The 13,549-nt window shown below is 45.4% G+C and overlaps 1 protein-coding gene across 5 annotated transcripts in view; it reads left to right on the top strand.

Moving 5' to 3' along the window:
- The first annotated feature begins 919 nt into the window (after positions 1-919).
- C3H2orf42 (chromosome 3 C2orf42 homolog) overlaps positions 920-13,549 on the top strand; it is a 38,952-nt gene continuing 26,322 nt past the window's right edge. The window contains exons 1-4 of one of the 5 annotated variants that reach the window (XM_028853934.2): positions 920-3,332; positions 10,074-10,339; positions 11,541-12,375; positions 13,418-13,528. In XM_028853934.2, the coding sequence (XP_028709767.1) occupies positions 11,553-12,375; positions 13,418-13,528 (934 nt within the window). In that variant the 5' untranslated portion in view covers positions 920-3,332; positions 10,074-10,339; positions 11,541-11,552. Of the gene's footprint in view, positions 3,337-3,360; positions 4,055-10,073; positions 10,340-11,540; positions 12,376-13,417; positions 13,529-13,549 lie in introns of those variants that run through there. The other 4 variants (XM_037203891.1, XM_037203892.1, XM_028853942.2 and 1 more) reach the window with 4 other exon arrangements.

Below are 13,549 nucleotides of genomic sequence, written 5' to 3'. Positions count from 1 at the left end.
CTGCCACACTTCTATTGGTGTGTCTTTATACAGATGCTCTTCATTACCTTCTGTTTACTTCTGTTTGCTGGACCAAGTACTAGCAGGAGTATGAAAGGGAGGTGCGGCCATAGCTCCAGGGATTGAACCTGACTGGGGTAGCAAGGGAATGAAGTAAAAACAAACACACAGATGCACAGAAAAGCTGCTTGTCCGATGAACTGGACTAATGAAGAAACCAGCACTCCATAAGCCCAGGGTGTTTATTACATAAACTTGAACAGAAAGGCAGGGGTTATGGTGTATAGGGGGATCAAGAGGCAGGTTTAGCTGATCTTGGTAGGAACAGACTCTTCAGAGGGAAGAGCTGTGGTGTCCATTTTCTGTGCACACTGTCAACATTTGCACTCAGACTCCTGAGGAAGGCTTTGCCATCTCTCTGAGCCTCACCTGGATTGAAGAGACAGCTTTGCCATTTTCCCGTGGGTCTATGGCTGGGCCTGTGACATAGCCATGTCAACAGCTCACACACACACTCAGGGCTTCCTCCACTAACTCCCTGGAGGGGCCTTCTCCAGGTTTCACAGCTTCTTCCTTTTTTGGGTACAGTAATGAATTCTTAAAGATGGTGGGAGATAGAGAGGTGGCTCAGAAGTTAAGAGCATTTGCTGTTCTTGGAGAGGACATGGATTTAGTTCCCAGCACCCACATGGCAGTATACTGCAATCTATCCACTCCTATTCCAGTGGATCCAGTGGCCTCCGTGGGCCCTGCAAGCATGTGCACTAGTACACGCAGGCAAACTACTCATAACAATTTAAAAAGTAATGCCGGGTATGCGGCTCCCACCTTAACCCCAGCACTCAGGAGACAGTGACACGCAGATCTCTGCGAGTTTGAGGCCAGCTGGTCCACAAATTGAGTTCCAGGTCAGCCAGAGCTGTTACACAGAGAAACCTTGTCTTGAAAAACATAAATAATCCTAAAACAAAAGCAGCAGCTCAAGGGTAGTAGACCTTGTTTAACCTGCTTGGTGCCAGAGTTTTCAGTCCCTAGCAATGGGATAGGTTAGCCCTGGGTTCTCAGAAAGAGTTCTGTGCTGGTCCTGAGCAGCTAGCTCCCTTTTCTCCGTCATCTGCTGCCCAAAGGAATCCAGCTCCTGTTTTGCAAGTTGCTTCTTAATGTGTCTGGACCCCTGGGACTGACTTCACACCACCTCTCTGCTCTTCAGCCCTCACATTGTTTCAAATGGTGCCTAAGAGGTCAGTGAAACTACAGCATGCCTCTCAGTACCTGTCATAGTTTAGCTTTTACTCAACACCATAGAATCCCACCTCCATTCTCACATAAACCCCTCAGTGCCACAATGACCTGTGTTTGAATGAACAGTTTATTAGGCAGGAGACAAAGATCAAAAAGAGATGCTGGGGCTAGAGAGATGGCTCAGCTTTAAGAGCACTTGCTTCCAGGCACCCAAGTGGTGGGTCACAACCATCTGTAATTATAATTCCAGAGGATCTGATGCCCTCTCTGTCTTCCACCAGCACCAGGTATGTACAGGCAAGCAAAACCGCCCGTGTACATTTTTAAAAGTTGTTTTAATTTTAAGGGAAATGATGAAAGATTCGTTAACAACGGTTGGAACAAAGTAAACATTGGCTAATGACTAGTGGGCAGACAATAGTCAAATAGTAGGAATACAGAAAGCAACTACTTGTGCTCAGCAGGAAGAGAAGGAAAGAGAGTAAGGAAAACACTTGCAGCCACAGCTGAGCTCCTAACCCTTCCAAGGAGCTCATTTACCACAGGAACAGGAATATGCAGGCCTAATGGAAGTGGAGAAACATTCCACCAGGTCGGGAGACAGCTGGGGTCGCCAGATACCACGGGACACACAGGGTGCAGTGAAATGGCTTAACTGGCTGTCCTGTCTTTTATGTCAGTTGGAAAGAGTTGCAAGCTAGTACAGCCAGGGATTCCAAGAACTCTTTAGTGGGGAAAGCATGGTATGAGGATGCAGCTGACTGGTTTTGAGGACAGGAGGTGAGCATCAAGGGATCTTTCGTGAACCACTGTACATTGAATGAGAAGGAAGAGAAACAGCACCCAGAAAGGAAGTGCCGGCACATGTCTGGTTAACAGCCTGCCACTGAAGTGTAGGGCAAAGGAGAAACTCATCCCAAAGCCAGGCAGAGAAATGCAGGTTTGGGGGCTGGAGAAATGGCTCAGAGGTTAAGAGGCATTCCTCAGGAGTCTGAGTGCTTTTCCACAGGTCCTGAGTTCAATTCCCAGCAACCACATGGTGGTTCACAATCATCTCTAATGTAAACTGGTGACCTCTTCTGTGATGCAGTCATTCATTCAAATAGAGCACTCATATACATAAATAAGTACATCTTTTTAAAAAAGAAATTAGGTTTTGGGACTCTCCAGTCACCACTTAAGCCAATTGCTAGGCTCTAACTAGGTATTGAAAAGCCATGTTTTCATTAGAAGGCAATTACCCAGATGATGATTCAAATATGAATATGAATCTTTTTAAACGCAACAGCAGATAAAAAGTGTGGGGAGGAGGATCATCTCTTCTTTAACTCCTCCCTCCAGTTTCTGGAACAATATTAGGAAATTTGATCCCACAAAAGGCCACTTCTACAACTGAGAAGAGTAAAATTTGGTTAGAGTAAAGCAGTTTGCCTACAGCGCCACCATCAGTAAGTGGCCAGGCTAGAGAATTTTTCAACACACAAGCCTCACCTAAAAAACATTACTGCTGTCTGGAGTAACTGAAAAATTACTGAAGAACGTAGATTTATTCTGTATGACTCTGCAAAAGGAAAGAACAGACAGGCTATTTCGGCTCATTCCAAGAGGGAAGCGTTCAAGTAATAAACGTGCAAGTGCCAAGGGAGAGAAAGAACCATATAAGTGAAAGAGTAAGCGCGCGACGCAAACTCGAAATTGCAGCTGCTTTGCTAATAAGATAGAGCGTGAGTAGCATTATCTTCAGTACAGAATTGTTTCGGCTCGAAGTAGTCGGGGCCACCGGGAGGTGTTTTCTGTACCTCTAGGTCAAGCTAGAAAGACCACGAACGTGTGACAACACCCAGACTCTTCTCGGCCGTTTCGGTCGTCACTAGATCATGTCCGAAAGGCAGCGCTCTCAGCTGAGAACACTACAAATCCCATCGTGCCTCCCCAGCGGAGGTGGGTGGGCCCTTGGTGCACGTGGGCGACCCTGACCAATAACGACTGTCGTTACAGCGAACAGTTTGGCCGCGTTTGTAAAAGGCCGCAGCAGGCAAAGAGAGACGCGGCGAGGGCGGTCGCCAGCGAGAGGTCCCTAGAGGTGCGAGGTAGGTAAGGGAGCCCTGTGTGCAAGGCCGGGAGTGGCCGGACGCGGCCTGGGGTGGGGGTCAAGGCGGAGAATGTGTTCTGGGGACTGCGTGCCGGACTGGTTACACTTCTGCTGGGGCTCACATGGCACCGGAAGTGGGCGTCGTACGGAGGATGCCGGGATGCAGGTCGCATGGGAAGTGCGTTTGGTAGCCGGATGGTCCCGGAAGCTGTACTTAGGCGCGCGCTCCTAAACAACACTGTGGGACTGAGGCCCGGATTCTGTGATCTGACAGCAACTGACCTGATCCCCACACTCAGTAAAGGCCTACGGGCTTTGACGCTTCGGTCCAGTTCGACAGTCTCATCCCTAACATGGGTAAATAGCGCCTCCACAGGTCCCTTCAGTGAATGCGCCTACTCCAGCAGCTCCTCCTCGCCTGGGGAGCGCTAAACACGCCCCCAACCAGCATCCCCAGCTCTGCGGCTGGGTGGCACCAAGGCGAAGCCTACCTCGTTCTGGGTTCCCTCTCCCAGCGCCAGGCGCTGTTCATCCTCTTGCTAAGGAGAGACGACCATCCCGAGACCCTTCAGGTTTCCAACGCAGCTCCTTCACAAGTCGCGCTCCTTGTGTATCCTTTCAAGACAGAGTCTGCAAGCCGGGCTCGGTGGCGCTGCCTGTCATCCCAGCACTCGGCAGACAGAGGCAAGAGGATCTCGAGTTCGAGGACAGCTAGGCTAGGTAGCAGACCCCCCTCCCAAAAAAAAAAAAAAAAAAAAAAAAAAAAAGAACTAGCTGGGCGTGGTACCGCATGCCTTTAATCCCAGCACTCTGACTGAGACAGGCGGGTCTCTTGAGTTCTAGTCTAGCCTGGTCTAGGAAACCCTGCCTCGGAAAGAAAAAAAAAGGGAAAAAGAAGAAAATTCTATAATGAGTCGTAATGGTATATGCTTTAAAATTCAAATAGTAAAAAAATGAAACGTAATTCTCCGTTTCCCAGGTCTCAAATCACTGCTGAGGCAATAGACCTCTATACTGTGTCCTTAATTTCTTTTTTTTTAAGCGTGTGCGTGCGTGTGTGTGTGTGTGTGTGTGTGTGTGTGTGTGTGTGTGTGTGTGGCCAGTATGCCAAAAGAGCTGGATTCCCTGGAATTAGAGTGATAGGAAATTGTGTGCCCCTTGATGTGGGTGCTGGCAACCGAACTTGGGCTCTCTAGAGGAGCAATACATACTCTTAACCACTGAACCATCTCTCCAGCCCTACCTCCCTACCACCATTAATTTCTTTTTAAAACAAAAAATAGCATACACAAAGCACTACATTTTTACACTCCACAGTATCTGTTGATAGGTGCTCAGTATACAGATCCCACTGGTTTTTAGTTCTTTACTGAAACTCCTCTTCCTCTTCTGCAGTTAGGAAGTTTCACAGAGGGACCTCTGTGATTTGGAGGCCAGCGGGGTCCACAGATTATTCAAGACCAGTCCAGGTTTGCATAGTGAGACCCTATCTCAAAAAGGGGAGGTGGGGGCTGGAAGGATGTCACAGCGGTGAAGAGGGCCTAATGTTCTTGCAGAGGGTCTGAGTTCTGAGTTCAGTTCCCAGCACCCATGTCTGGTGGCTCACAACCACCTGTAACTGCAGTTCCCGGAGTATCCAGGGCACTGACACATAGTGTGTCACATATGTGTGCTCATAGCCTGACACAGGCACACATATACATGTAATTAAAAGCAAAAATGAAAATATATACACATAAATTATATCTTAGAAGTGAATTTGCTAAAGCAAAGTGCTTATTACTTTTTTTTTTTTTTTTTTTCTTTTTTGGTTTTTTGAGACAGGGTTTCTCTGTGTAGCTTTTGCGCCTTTCATGGAACCCACTCTGTAATCCAGGCTGGCCTGGAACTCACAGAGATCTGCCTGGCTCTGCCTCCCAAGTGCTGGGATTAAAGGTGTGTGCCACCACCGCCCCTTATTACATATTTTTATTTACTTCCTTTCCAATAGAGTTTCTAATATGCCCACTAACAATGTAACCATGACTAGTTCGCATTCTATTAATAAGTAATTACTTTCATCTGTTTCATTACTTTGCTGCTTTTTGGTTTATTTGGTTTTTATTGTTGTTTTGTTTGTTTGTTTGGTTGGTTGGTTGTTTAGGAGCTGAGGGCTGAGGACCGAACCCAGGGCCTTGCGCTTGCTAGGCAAGCGCTCTACCACTGAGCTAAATCCCCAACCCCGGTTTATTTGTTTGATTTATAGTGCTGGGGATTAAATCCAGGGCCTTAAGCATGATGGCAAATACTCTCTCAGCTTCATTTCCAGTCTTTGTAACTTTTATAAAGTCCTTTCTGCTCTTTTCTGATGGCTTTTTTTTTTTTTAATTTAATTGGTACTAGGGATTGAAACTAGAGGCCTCCCCCGATAAGTACTCTATAACTAAACTATATCTCAGCTCTCTCTTCAAAAAAAATTTTTTTAGATTTATTTATGTATATGAGCCCTGTACACCACCACCCAGATGCCCGGTATCCTCAGACTTGAGAAGAGGGCATCGAATCCCTTGGAACTGGAGTTAGAGATGGTTATGAGCAACTATCTGTGTCCTGGTAACTGAACCCAGGTCCTCTGCAAGAGAAAAAAATACTATTAACCTCTGAACCATCTCTCCGGCCTCCCCACCCCCTTTTTTTCTTAAAAGATGTATTTATTTTTATTTTATGTGCTTCAATGTTTGTTTACATGTATGTCTGTTCATCATTTCAGAGACCAGAAGAAAGAATTAGACCTCTGGAGCAGTTCTGAGTAGCATGTGGGTGCTAGGAATCGAACCCAGGTCCCCTGCAAGAACAACAAGTACATGTAACTGCTGAGCCATCTCCACATCTCCCTCTCTTTCTTATTCCTTTAGCATTTGAATTTCATTCTCCCTCTCTTTTTTAAGGTAGTAATAGTTTTATTGAAATGCTATACACATAAAATCAACTTTTTAAAAAATATTACAATTCAAGAGATCTTGTAAATATACAGAATTGAAAATCATTTCACAGAGTTTATAATATCTTTCATCATCCCAAAAGAAACACTGTAACCACGCCTACTCAATCCCTCCTCCGTCCAGCCCTGTACCACTAGCCTCCTTCTGTTTTCACATATTTTCCTACTCTGGATGTTTCGCTCATGGAATCATACAATGTATGGGCTTCTATATTTAACTCCTTTCATGTGGCGTACTGTTTCAAATGGCTAGTCATGAAAAATCTTGCTCAATGTAAGTATCCAATAGAGATTTGCAGATGAAACTACAGTGAGATACCATATGATGATGCCCACTACGATCAGAGGGCTGAAATGAAGAAGACTGCAGAAATAGAAATCGTATGTTGCCTGTGGGAATATAAAGAGCACAGCCCCTTTGGAAAACAGCTTTTCAGGTTCTGAAAATGTTATATTCAGAGAAGATAGCCATGTTTACTGTGTTTGAATATTACATTGAGCTATATAGTCCAGCATTGTGGTCCATACCTGTAATCCTATCACTTAGGAGCCTGAGGAAGAGGATTATTAAGAGTTCGAGGCCTGCCTAGGCTACATAATATGTTCCAGGTCACAGAATAAAACCCTATCTTAAAAACAAAATAAAAGAAATAGTATATGGTACCCAATAAATACATACACGGGGGTCTTACCCCTGCTGAGCCAGTGCTACGCCCTCAGGGGTACTACCTCCAGTCCAGTGTAAGTTTATGTGAAAACATTTGACTACACAAATATTGCTCCCAATGATCTCAGCACTATGTATTGTAGCCAAAAACCTGGGAATAAGCCAAGTGTCTGTTGACTGATAAGTGGATAAACAAACATGACTTACTGATACACTGAAATACTGCATTTAACAAAAAGATTTTACAGGAATTAGAATAATAGCTCAGCAGTTAAAAGTGCTTGCTGTTCTTCAGAGGACCAGAGTTTGGTTCCCAACACCGATATCAGACTATCAGGTAGCTTTTTTTTTTTTTTTAAATTGTATATACAATGTTCTGTCTGCATGCCAGAAGAGGGCAACAGATCTCACATTACAGATGGTTGTGAACCACTATATGGTTGCTGGGAATTGAACTCAGGACCCCTGGAAGAACAAGCAGCGCTCTTAACCTCTGAGCCATCAGTCAGCTTTTTAACTGCATGATACTCCAGCTCCAGAAGATCCTATACCCTCTTACTGGCCTCTGTGCATATATTAATACAGATACACAAATAAAAATACATCTCTGAAAACATTTTGAGTAATTGGGTGTGGTTACTCGTGCCTTTAATGATTAGATTAATCCCAGCACTCAGGAGGCAGAGGGAGCTGATTCTCATTAGTTCCAGACCAGTTTGGTCTACTAGTAAGTTTCAGGCCAGCCAGGACTACATGGTTAGGCCCTGTCCCAGAAAAAAACAAAAAGACTACTTTATTTACAAGCTAATACAAATATGCATGTATGTGTGTATTTGTAAATTTGTTTCTCCATTATTTTTATGCATAATTGGCAGTATATTATACATTCTGATTTTTACCTACATGTTTTTAAAGAATCACAAGATTATCTTTTTTATTCTTTTAATAAAAAAGCATTAAGTGGCAGAAAAGATGGTTCTCATGGTGAAGTTCATGCCTGCAGAACCCACATATAGAGCCAGGCACAGAGGTGCATACCTGTAATCCCAGTGCTTGGGAGGCAGAATCAAGAGCATCCCTGGGTTTCCTTGCCAACCAGTCTAGACAAAATGATGAGTTCCAGGTTCAGTGAAAGACCCTGTCTCAAAAACTTAGGTGTAAGGCTAGAGATGATTCAGTGGTAAAGAGCACTTGTTATTCTTGCAGAGGACCTGAGTTCATTTCCCAGAACCCACATGGTAGCTCACAATCACCTGTAACTCCAGTTCCAGGGCATCTGATGCGCTCTTCTGAACTTCATAATTATTAGGCATGTATGTGGTGCACATACATACATGTAGGCAAAACATTCGTACACATAAATCTTAAAAAAAAAAAAATACAGTGGACCAGGTGTGGTGGTGTAAGCCTTTAATCCCAGCACCCAGGAGACAAAAGCAAGCAAACTCTGGGAGTTCAGGCCAGCCTGGTTTACATATGGAGTTCAGGATAGCCAGGGCTACATATAGAGACCCTGTCTAAAAAAAAAAAAAAAAAGTGTGAAGCAATTGAGAAGGACACCCATTGTCAACCTCTGGCTCCTTACTTGGGACCACGCTCACATTTACACATACACAGGAGTATTAGTTAAGTGTAGCTGGGCAGTGGTGGTACACACCTTTAATCCTAGCACCAGGAGGCAGAGCCAGGTGAATCTCTGTGAGTTTGAGGCCAGCCTGATCTACAGAGTGAGTTCCAGGACAGGCTCCAAAACTACACAGAGAAACCCTGTCTCGAAAAACAGCAAAAATAAATAATAGTGTTATAAACATTGAACTTAAGAAGCTGAAGAAGCATGTCAGTGAGTGGAGTACTTGCCTAGCATCCACAAAGCCCTGGATTTGATTCCTCAGCACTGTATAAACTGGGAATTATGGCACATACCAGTAATCTCAGTATTTGGAAGTTGATGCTGGAGGACCAGAGGTTCAGAATCATCTTATAGGAAGTTTGAGGCCATCTGTCTCAAAAATAAGTAGTGTCGGGGCTAAACAGATGGCTCAGAGGTTAAGAGCACTAACTGCTCTACAAGAGGACCCGGGTTCAATTCTCAGCACCCATATAGCAGCTCACAACTGTCTGTAACTCCAGTTCCAGGGGAGCTGACACCCATGGCAAAACACTAATGCACATTAAAAAAAAAAAAAAAAGTTTCTCTAAATAAGTAGTGGTAATGGTGGGGAGATGGCAGCACAGGCCTATAATCCTAGCACTCGGGTTGGAGGCTGGGTCAGGCAGCGGTGGCGCAGGCCTTTAATCCCAGCACTCGGGAAGCAGAGCCAGACAGATCTCTGTGAGTTCAAGGCCCGCCTGGGCTACAGAGGGAGCTCCAGGACAGGCTCCAAAAGAGAAACCCTGTCTCCAAAAAAAAAAAAAAAAAAAAAAAAAGAGTTGGAGGCTGGAAGAGGAGAAGTTCAGGGTCATCCTAGGCTACATTCAGTGTCGAGGGGGAGGTATGGAGAGATGGCCCAGCAGTTAAGAGCACTTACTGCTCTTCTAGAGGACACAGGTTTGGTTCCCAGCGCCTACATTGTGGCTCACAACTATCTATGACTCCCATTCTAGGGTGTCTGGTGCCCTCTTTTGACTTCCATAGTCACCAGGCATGCAGTTGGTGCATAGATATACATGCAGGCCAAACGAACACATAAAAATGGAATTTTCAAAAATTTCAGTGAAAAATAAGAACCCTAAAGCACTCAAAGATGTTATGTATTACCATTAGGGAAGAGGAGTGTGACCAGTTTGCTGCTGTGACTTGTGCTCCTGTCAGCCCTGCATAATGCCCTTACTATTGCTGTATTACTTTCTTGTTAGAAATTTCCAGAGCAATATTTGACAACGGGTTCTCAAATACTTGTCAAAAGTTGAGGTGTGGACCCCGGGGGCTTTTGCTTGTGCTGGTGTTCTGGTGCTGAGGACTGGCCCCAGGACGTGATGTGCACTGTGCACGTGCTCCGCTGCGGAGCTGCCCCAGCCCCTCGCCTGCCTGTTTCTAAGTGGAAAGAGCCACCTTTGTCATGTGACAACTGTCGTCTCTTGCTTTGCTTTAGGCTGCCAAGAGCTCTACCTAGGGGAGCTGGAATCAAACCGGAACTCTGACTGGAACCCTGAGCAAGCTTTGCCGGGGGGGAAAGAGAATGTCTGCATTGTTACATCAGAGATGAGCCTTCAGAAGACTTGGGCCAAGTGGCATGTCTCACTGCAAATGAGCATGCCTGTCTCTGAGCTGTCTCTTCATCACAAACTAAGGAAGCACACTTGAGGTCTTATGGACACAGGTTCCACTCTTCTCCAGGTGCCCTGGCAGCTGGTACAGGTAGGATTGGGCTGGGATTCTGGGGACCAGTAGAAGGGAAGGAACCCATCTTTCCTGTGCTCTGGTCCTTTCTTATTGAGATAGGTTCTCATGTAGCCCAGATTGGCCTTGAACTCCTTTGTAACTGAGGATGACACTGAATTCATGTTCCTCTTGTCTTTCCCTCCTGAGTGCTGGGATTATACTGAGTGCTGGCTATGTACCACCATCTCCAGTGTATGTGATGCTAAAGCAGCACCCTAGGCCCAGCGATTTGGGAGGCTAAGGCGGGAGGATCTGAGAGAATCTGAGACTAGCCTGGACGACTGTCTTAGTTAGGGCTACTGTTTCCGTAACAAAGCACAACAGCCAAAAAGCAATTTGGGGAGGAAAGGGTTTATTTGGCTTACACTTCCATATCACTGTTCCTCATCAATGGAAGTCAGGATAGGAACTCATAAGGGGCAGGAACCCAGAGGCAGGAGCTGATGCAGAGGCCATGGAGGAGTGCTGCTGACTGGCTTACTCTGCTTATTTGCTTGCTTGTTCTATTCTTTCTTTCTTTCTTTCTTTCTTTCTTTCTTTCTTTCTTTCTTTCTTTCTTTCTTTCTTTCTTTCTTCCCTTCTTTCTTTCTTTTTTTCTTTCTCTTTTCTTTCTTTCTTTCTTTTTTTCTTTCTCTTTTCTTTCTTTCTTTCTCCCTCCCTCCCTTCCTTCCTATCTTTTATTCTTTTTTTGGTTTTTTAAAATGTATTCTTTTGTGTTTCTCTGTATAACAGCCTTGGCTTTCCTGGGACTTTCTTTGTAGACCAGGCTAGCCTTGAATTCACAGAGATCCACCTGCCTCTACCTCCTGAGTGCTGGGATTAAAGGTGTGTGCCACCATGCCTGGCATCAGTCTGTTTTCTTATAGAACCCAGGACCACCAGCCCAGGGATGGCACCACCCACAATGGCTGGGCCCTCCCCCATCAATCACTAATTAAGCAAATGCCTTACAGCCAGATATTATAAAGGCATTTTCTCAATTGAGGTTCCCTCCTTTCAGGTAACTCTAGCTTGCGTCAAGTGGAAATTACCCAGCACAGCTACATTTTTACAAGCCAGTCTGAGCTACAAAGTGAGATCCGATGTCAAAAATAAATAGAAATCCCTCCCTCTCTTTTCCTCTCTCTCAATGTTAACTTTGTGTGAATGTGTTCTGCTGATGGTCTTGTCTTTCTAGGGACTGTGAACAATGGAACCAAACTCTCAGAGGACTAAAGTCCCAGCTTTCTTATCTGACTTGGGGAAGGCCACATTGAGGGGAATCAGGAAGTGTCCCCGATGTGGTACGTACAATGGAACCCGTGGGTTGAGCTGTAAGAACAAGACATGCGGAACCATATTTCGCTATGGTGCCCGGAAGCAGCCTAGTATTGAAGCTGTCAAAATCATCACAGGCTCTGATCTACAGGTCTACTCTGTGCGGCAAAGAGACCGGGGCCCTGACTACCGATGCTTTGTGGAGCTAGGTGTTTCAGAGACGACAATCCAGACAGTGGATGGGACAATCATCACTCAGCTGAGCTCTGGCCGGTGTTATGTCCCCTCGTGTTTGAAAGCTGCCACTCAAGGCATGGTGGAAAACCAGTGTCAGCACATCAAGCTAGCAGTTAACTGCCAGGCAGAGGCTACCCCTCTGACTCTGAAGAGTTCAGTCCTGAATGCTATGCAGGCCCCCCCAGAAACCAAACAGACCATCTGGCAGTTGGCCACAGAACCTACGGGTCCCCTAGTACAGAGGGTCACTAAAAACATCATGGTAGTAAAATGCAAGGCAAGCCAAAAGCACAGCTTGGGCTACTTGCACACGTCCTTCACGCAGAAAATCAGCTCCAGAAGCCTGCCAGAGCGCCGCTTCTTCTGCTCCTGCCAGACTCTGAAGTCACACAAGTCCAGCGTCCCCAAGGCTGAGGCAGCCCCGAGGTGCATCCACTTCTTTGCCTGCCTCTGTGCCTTTGCCAGTGATGAAACGTTGGCTCAGGAATTCTCGGACTTCCTAAATCTTGATGCCAGCGGTAGGTGGGAAGATTGACAGTTATTCACTTGTTCTAAGATGGCAGTGAAGGCGTTCCACTGATGCCTTTGGAACTTGTCCTAACAGCCCTTAAAATCAGGTGCTAGATAGAACAGATGCATAGCACTCCCTCTGTGTGTGTGTGTGTGTGTGTGTGTGTGTGTGTGTGTAGGTAGGTAGGTCGGTAGGCATGTACCATGGCTCACATGTACACATCTCTCAGGACAACTCTGGTGTCATTTCTCTCGTTCCACCTTTACAAGGGATCCAGGAATTGAACTCAGATCCATGGCAAGTACTTCTACCTACTGAGCCATCTCACCAGTGCATCTTTAAAAAAAAAAAAACAATAACAAACATACTGTTAGACAGGCAGTGGTGGTGCACACCTTTAATCCCTGCACTCAGGAGGCAAAGGCAGGCGGATCTCTGTGAGTTCAAGGCCAGCCTGGTCTACAAAGCGAGTTTCAGGACATTCAGAACTATACAGAGAAACCTTGCCTTTAAAAAAAAAAAAAAAAACCCTCACAAATAAATAAATAAAACAGTGTTTTAGTCAAGTAACCCAGCTGCCCTCAGACTCAGTCCTCTGGCCTCTGTGTGCTGGGGTTATAGGCCAGAGCCATCCCTCCTGGCTAACATTCCCTTCGAGTTCCAGCCAGCACAGCACACGCATACGAGTTTGGTTGGATGGTTGAAACTAACGATAAAGAGAGGGGAACATTATTATTGAGATAATGGATTTAGCAAAGTGTGTGTGTGTGTGTGTGTGTGTGTGTGTGTGTGTGTGTGTGTGTGTGCTGGAGACGGGACCCAGAGCCTTATACATTCTAAGCAAGCCCTCTGCTCCCGAGCCGCTTCCCCACTCCTAAATAGATCACAGTGTTTGGGAGAGTTCTTTCAAGTAACATATTTTACTTTAGACAACTGGTCTATCTTTTTTTTTTTCCCCTGGAGTCAGATTTTTATGGACTATTTTTTCTATAGTTAGGGGCCATAATTTCTTTTGGATAGTAATAGTAATTCAGAAACTTTTTTTTAAGGTCTTAAAGAACTAGTTGTGCCCCAGTTAGGCTGCCACTCAGAATCATCTGTCTCCGCTTGTGAATCTGCTGCCCCTAAGCCACGGAAGAGGAAGAAGGAGGAAGTGTCTGGTGAGACAGTTTCACTTATTT

Source organism: Peromyscus leucopus, chromosome 3, assembly GCF_004664715.2.
Source record: "Peromyscus leucopus breed LL Stock chromosome 3, UCI_PerLeu_2.1, whole genome shotgun sequence".
NCBI lineage: Eukaryota > Metazoa > Chordata > Mammalia > Rodentia > Cricetidae > Peromyscus > Peromyscus leucopus.
This window is presented reverse-complemented; position numbering and strand designations above follow the sequence as displayed.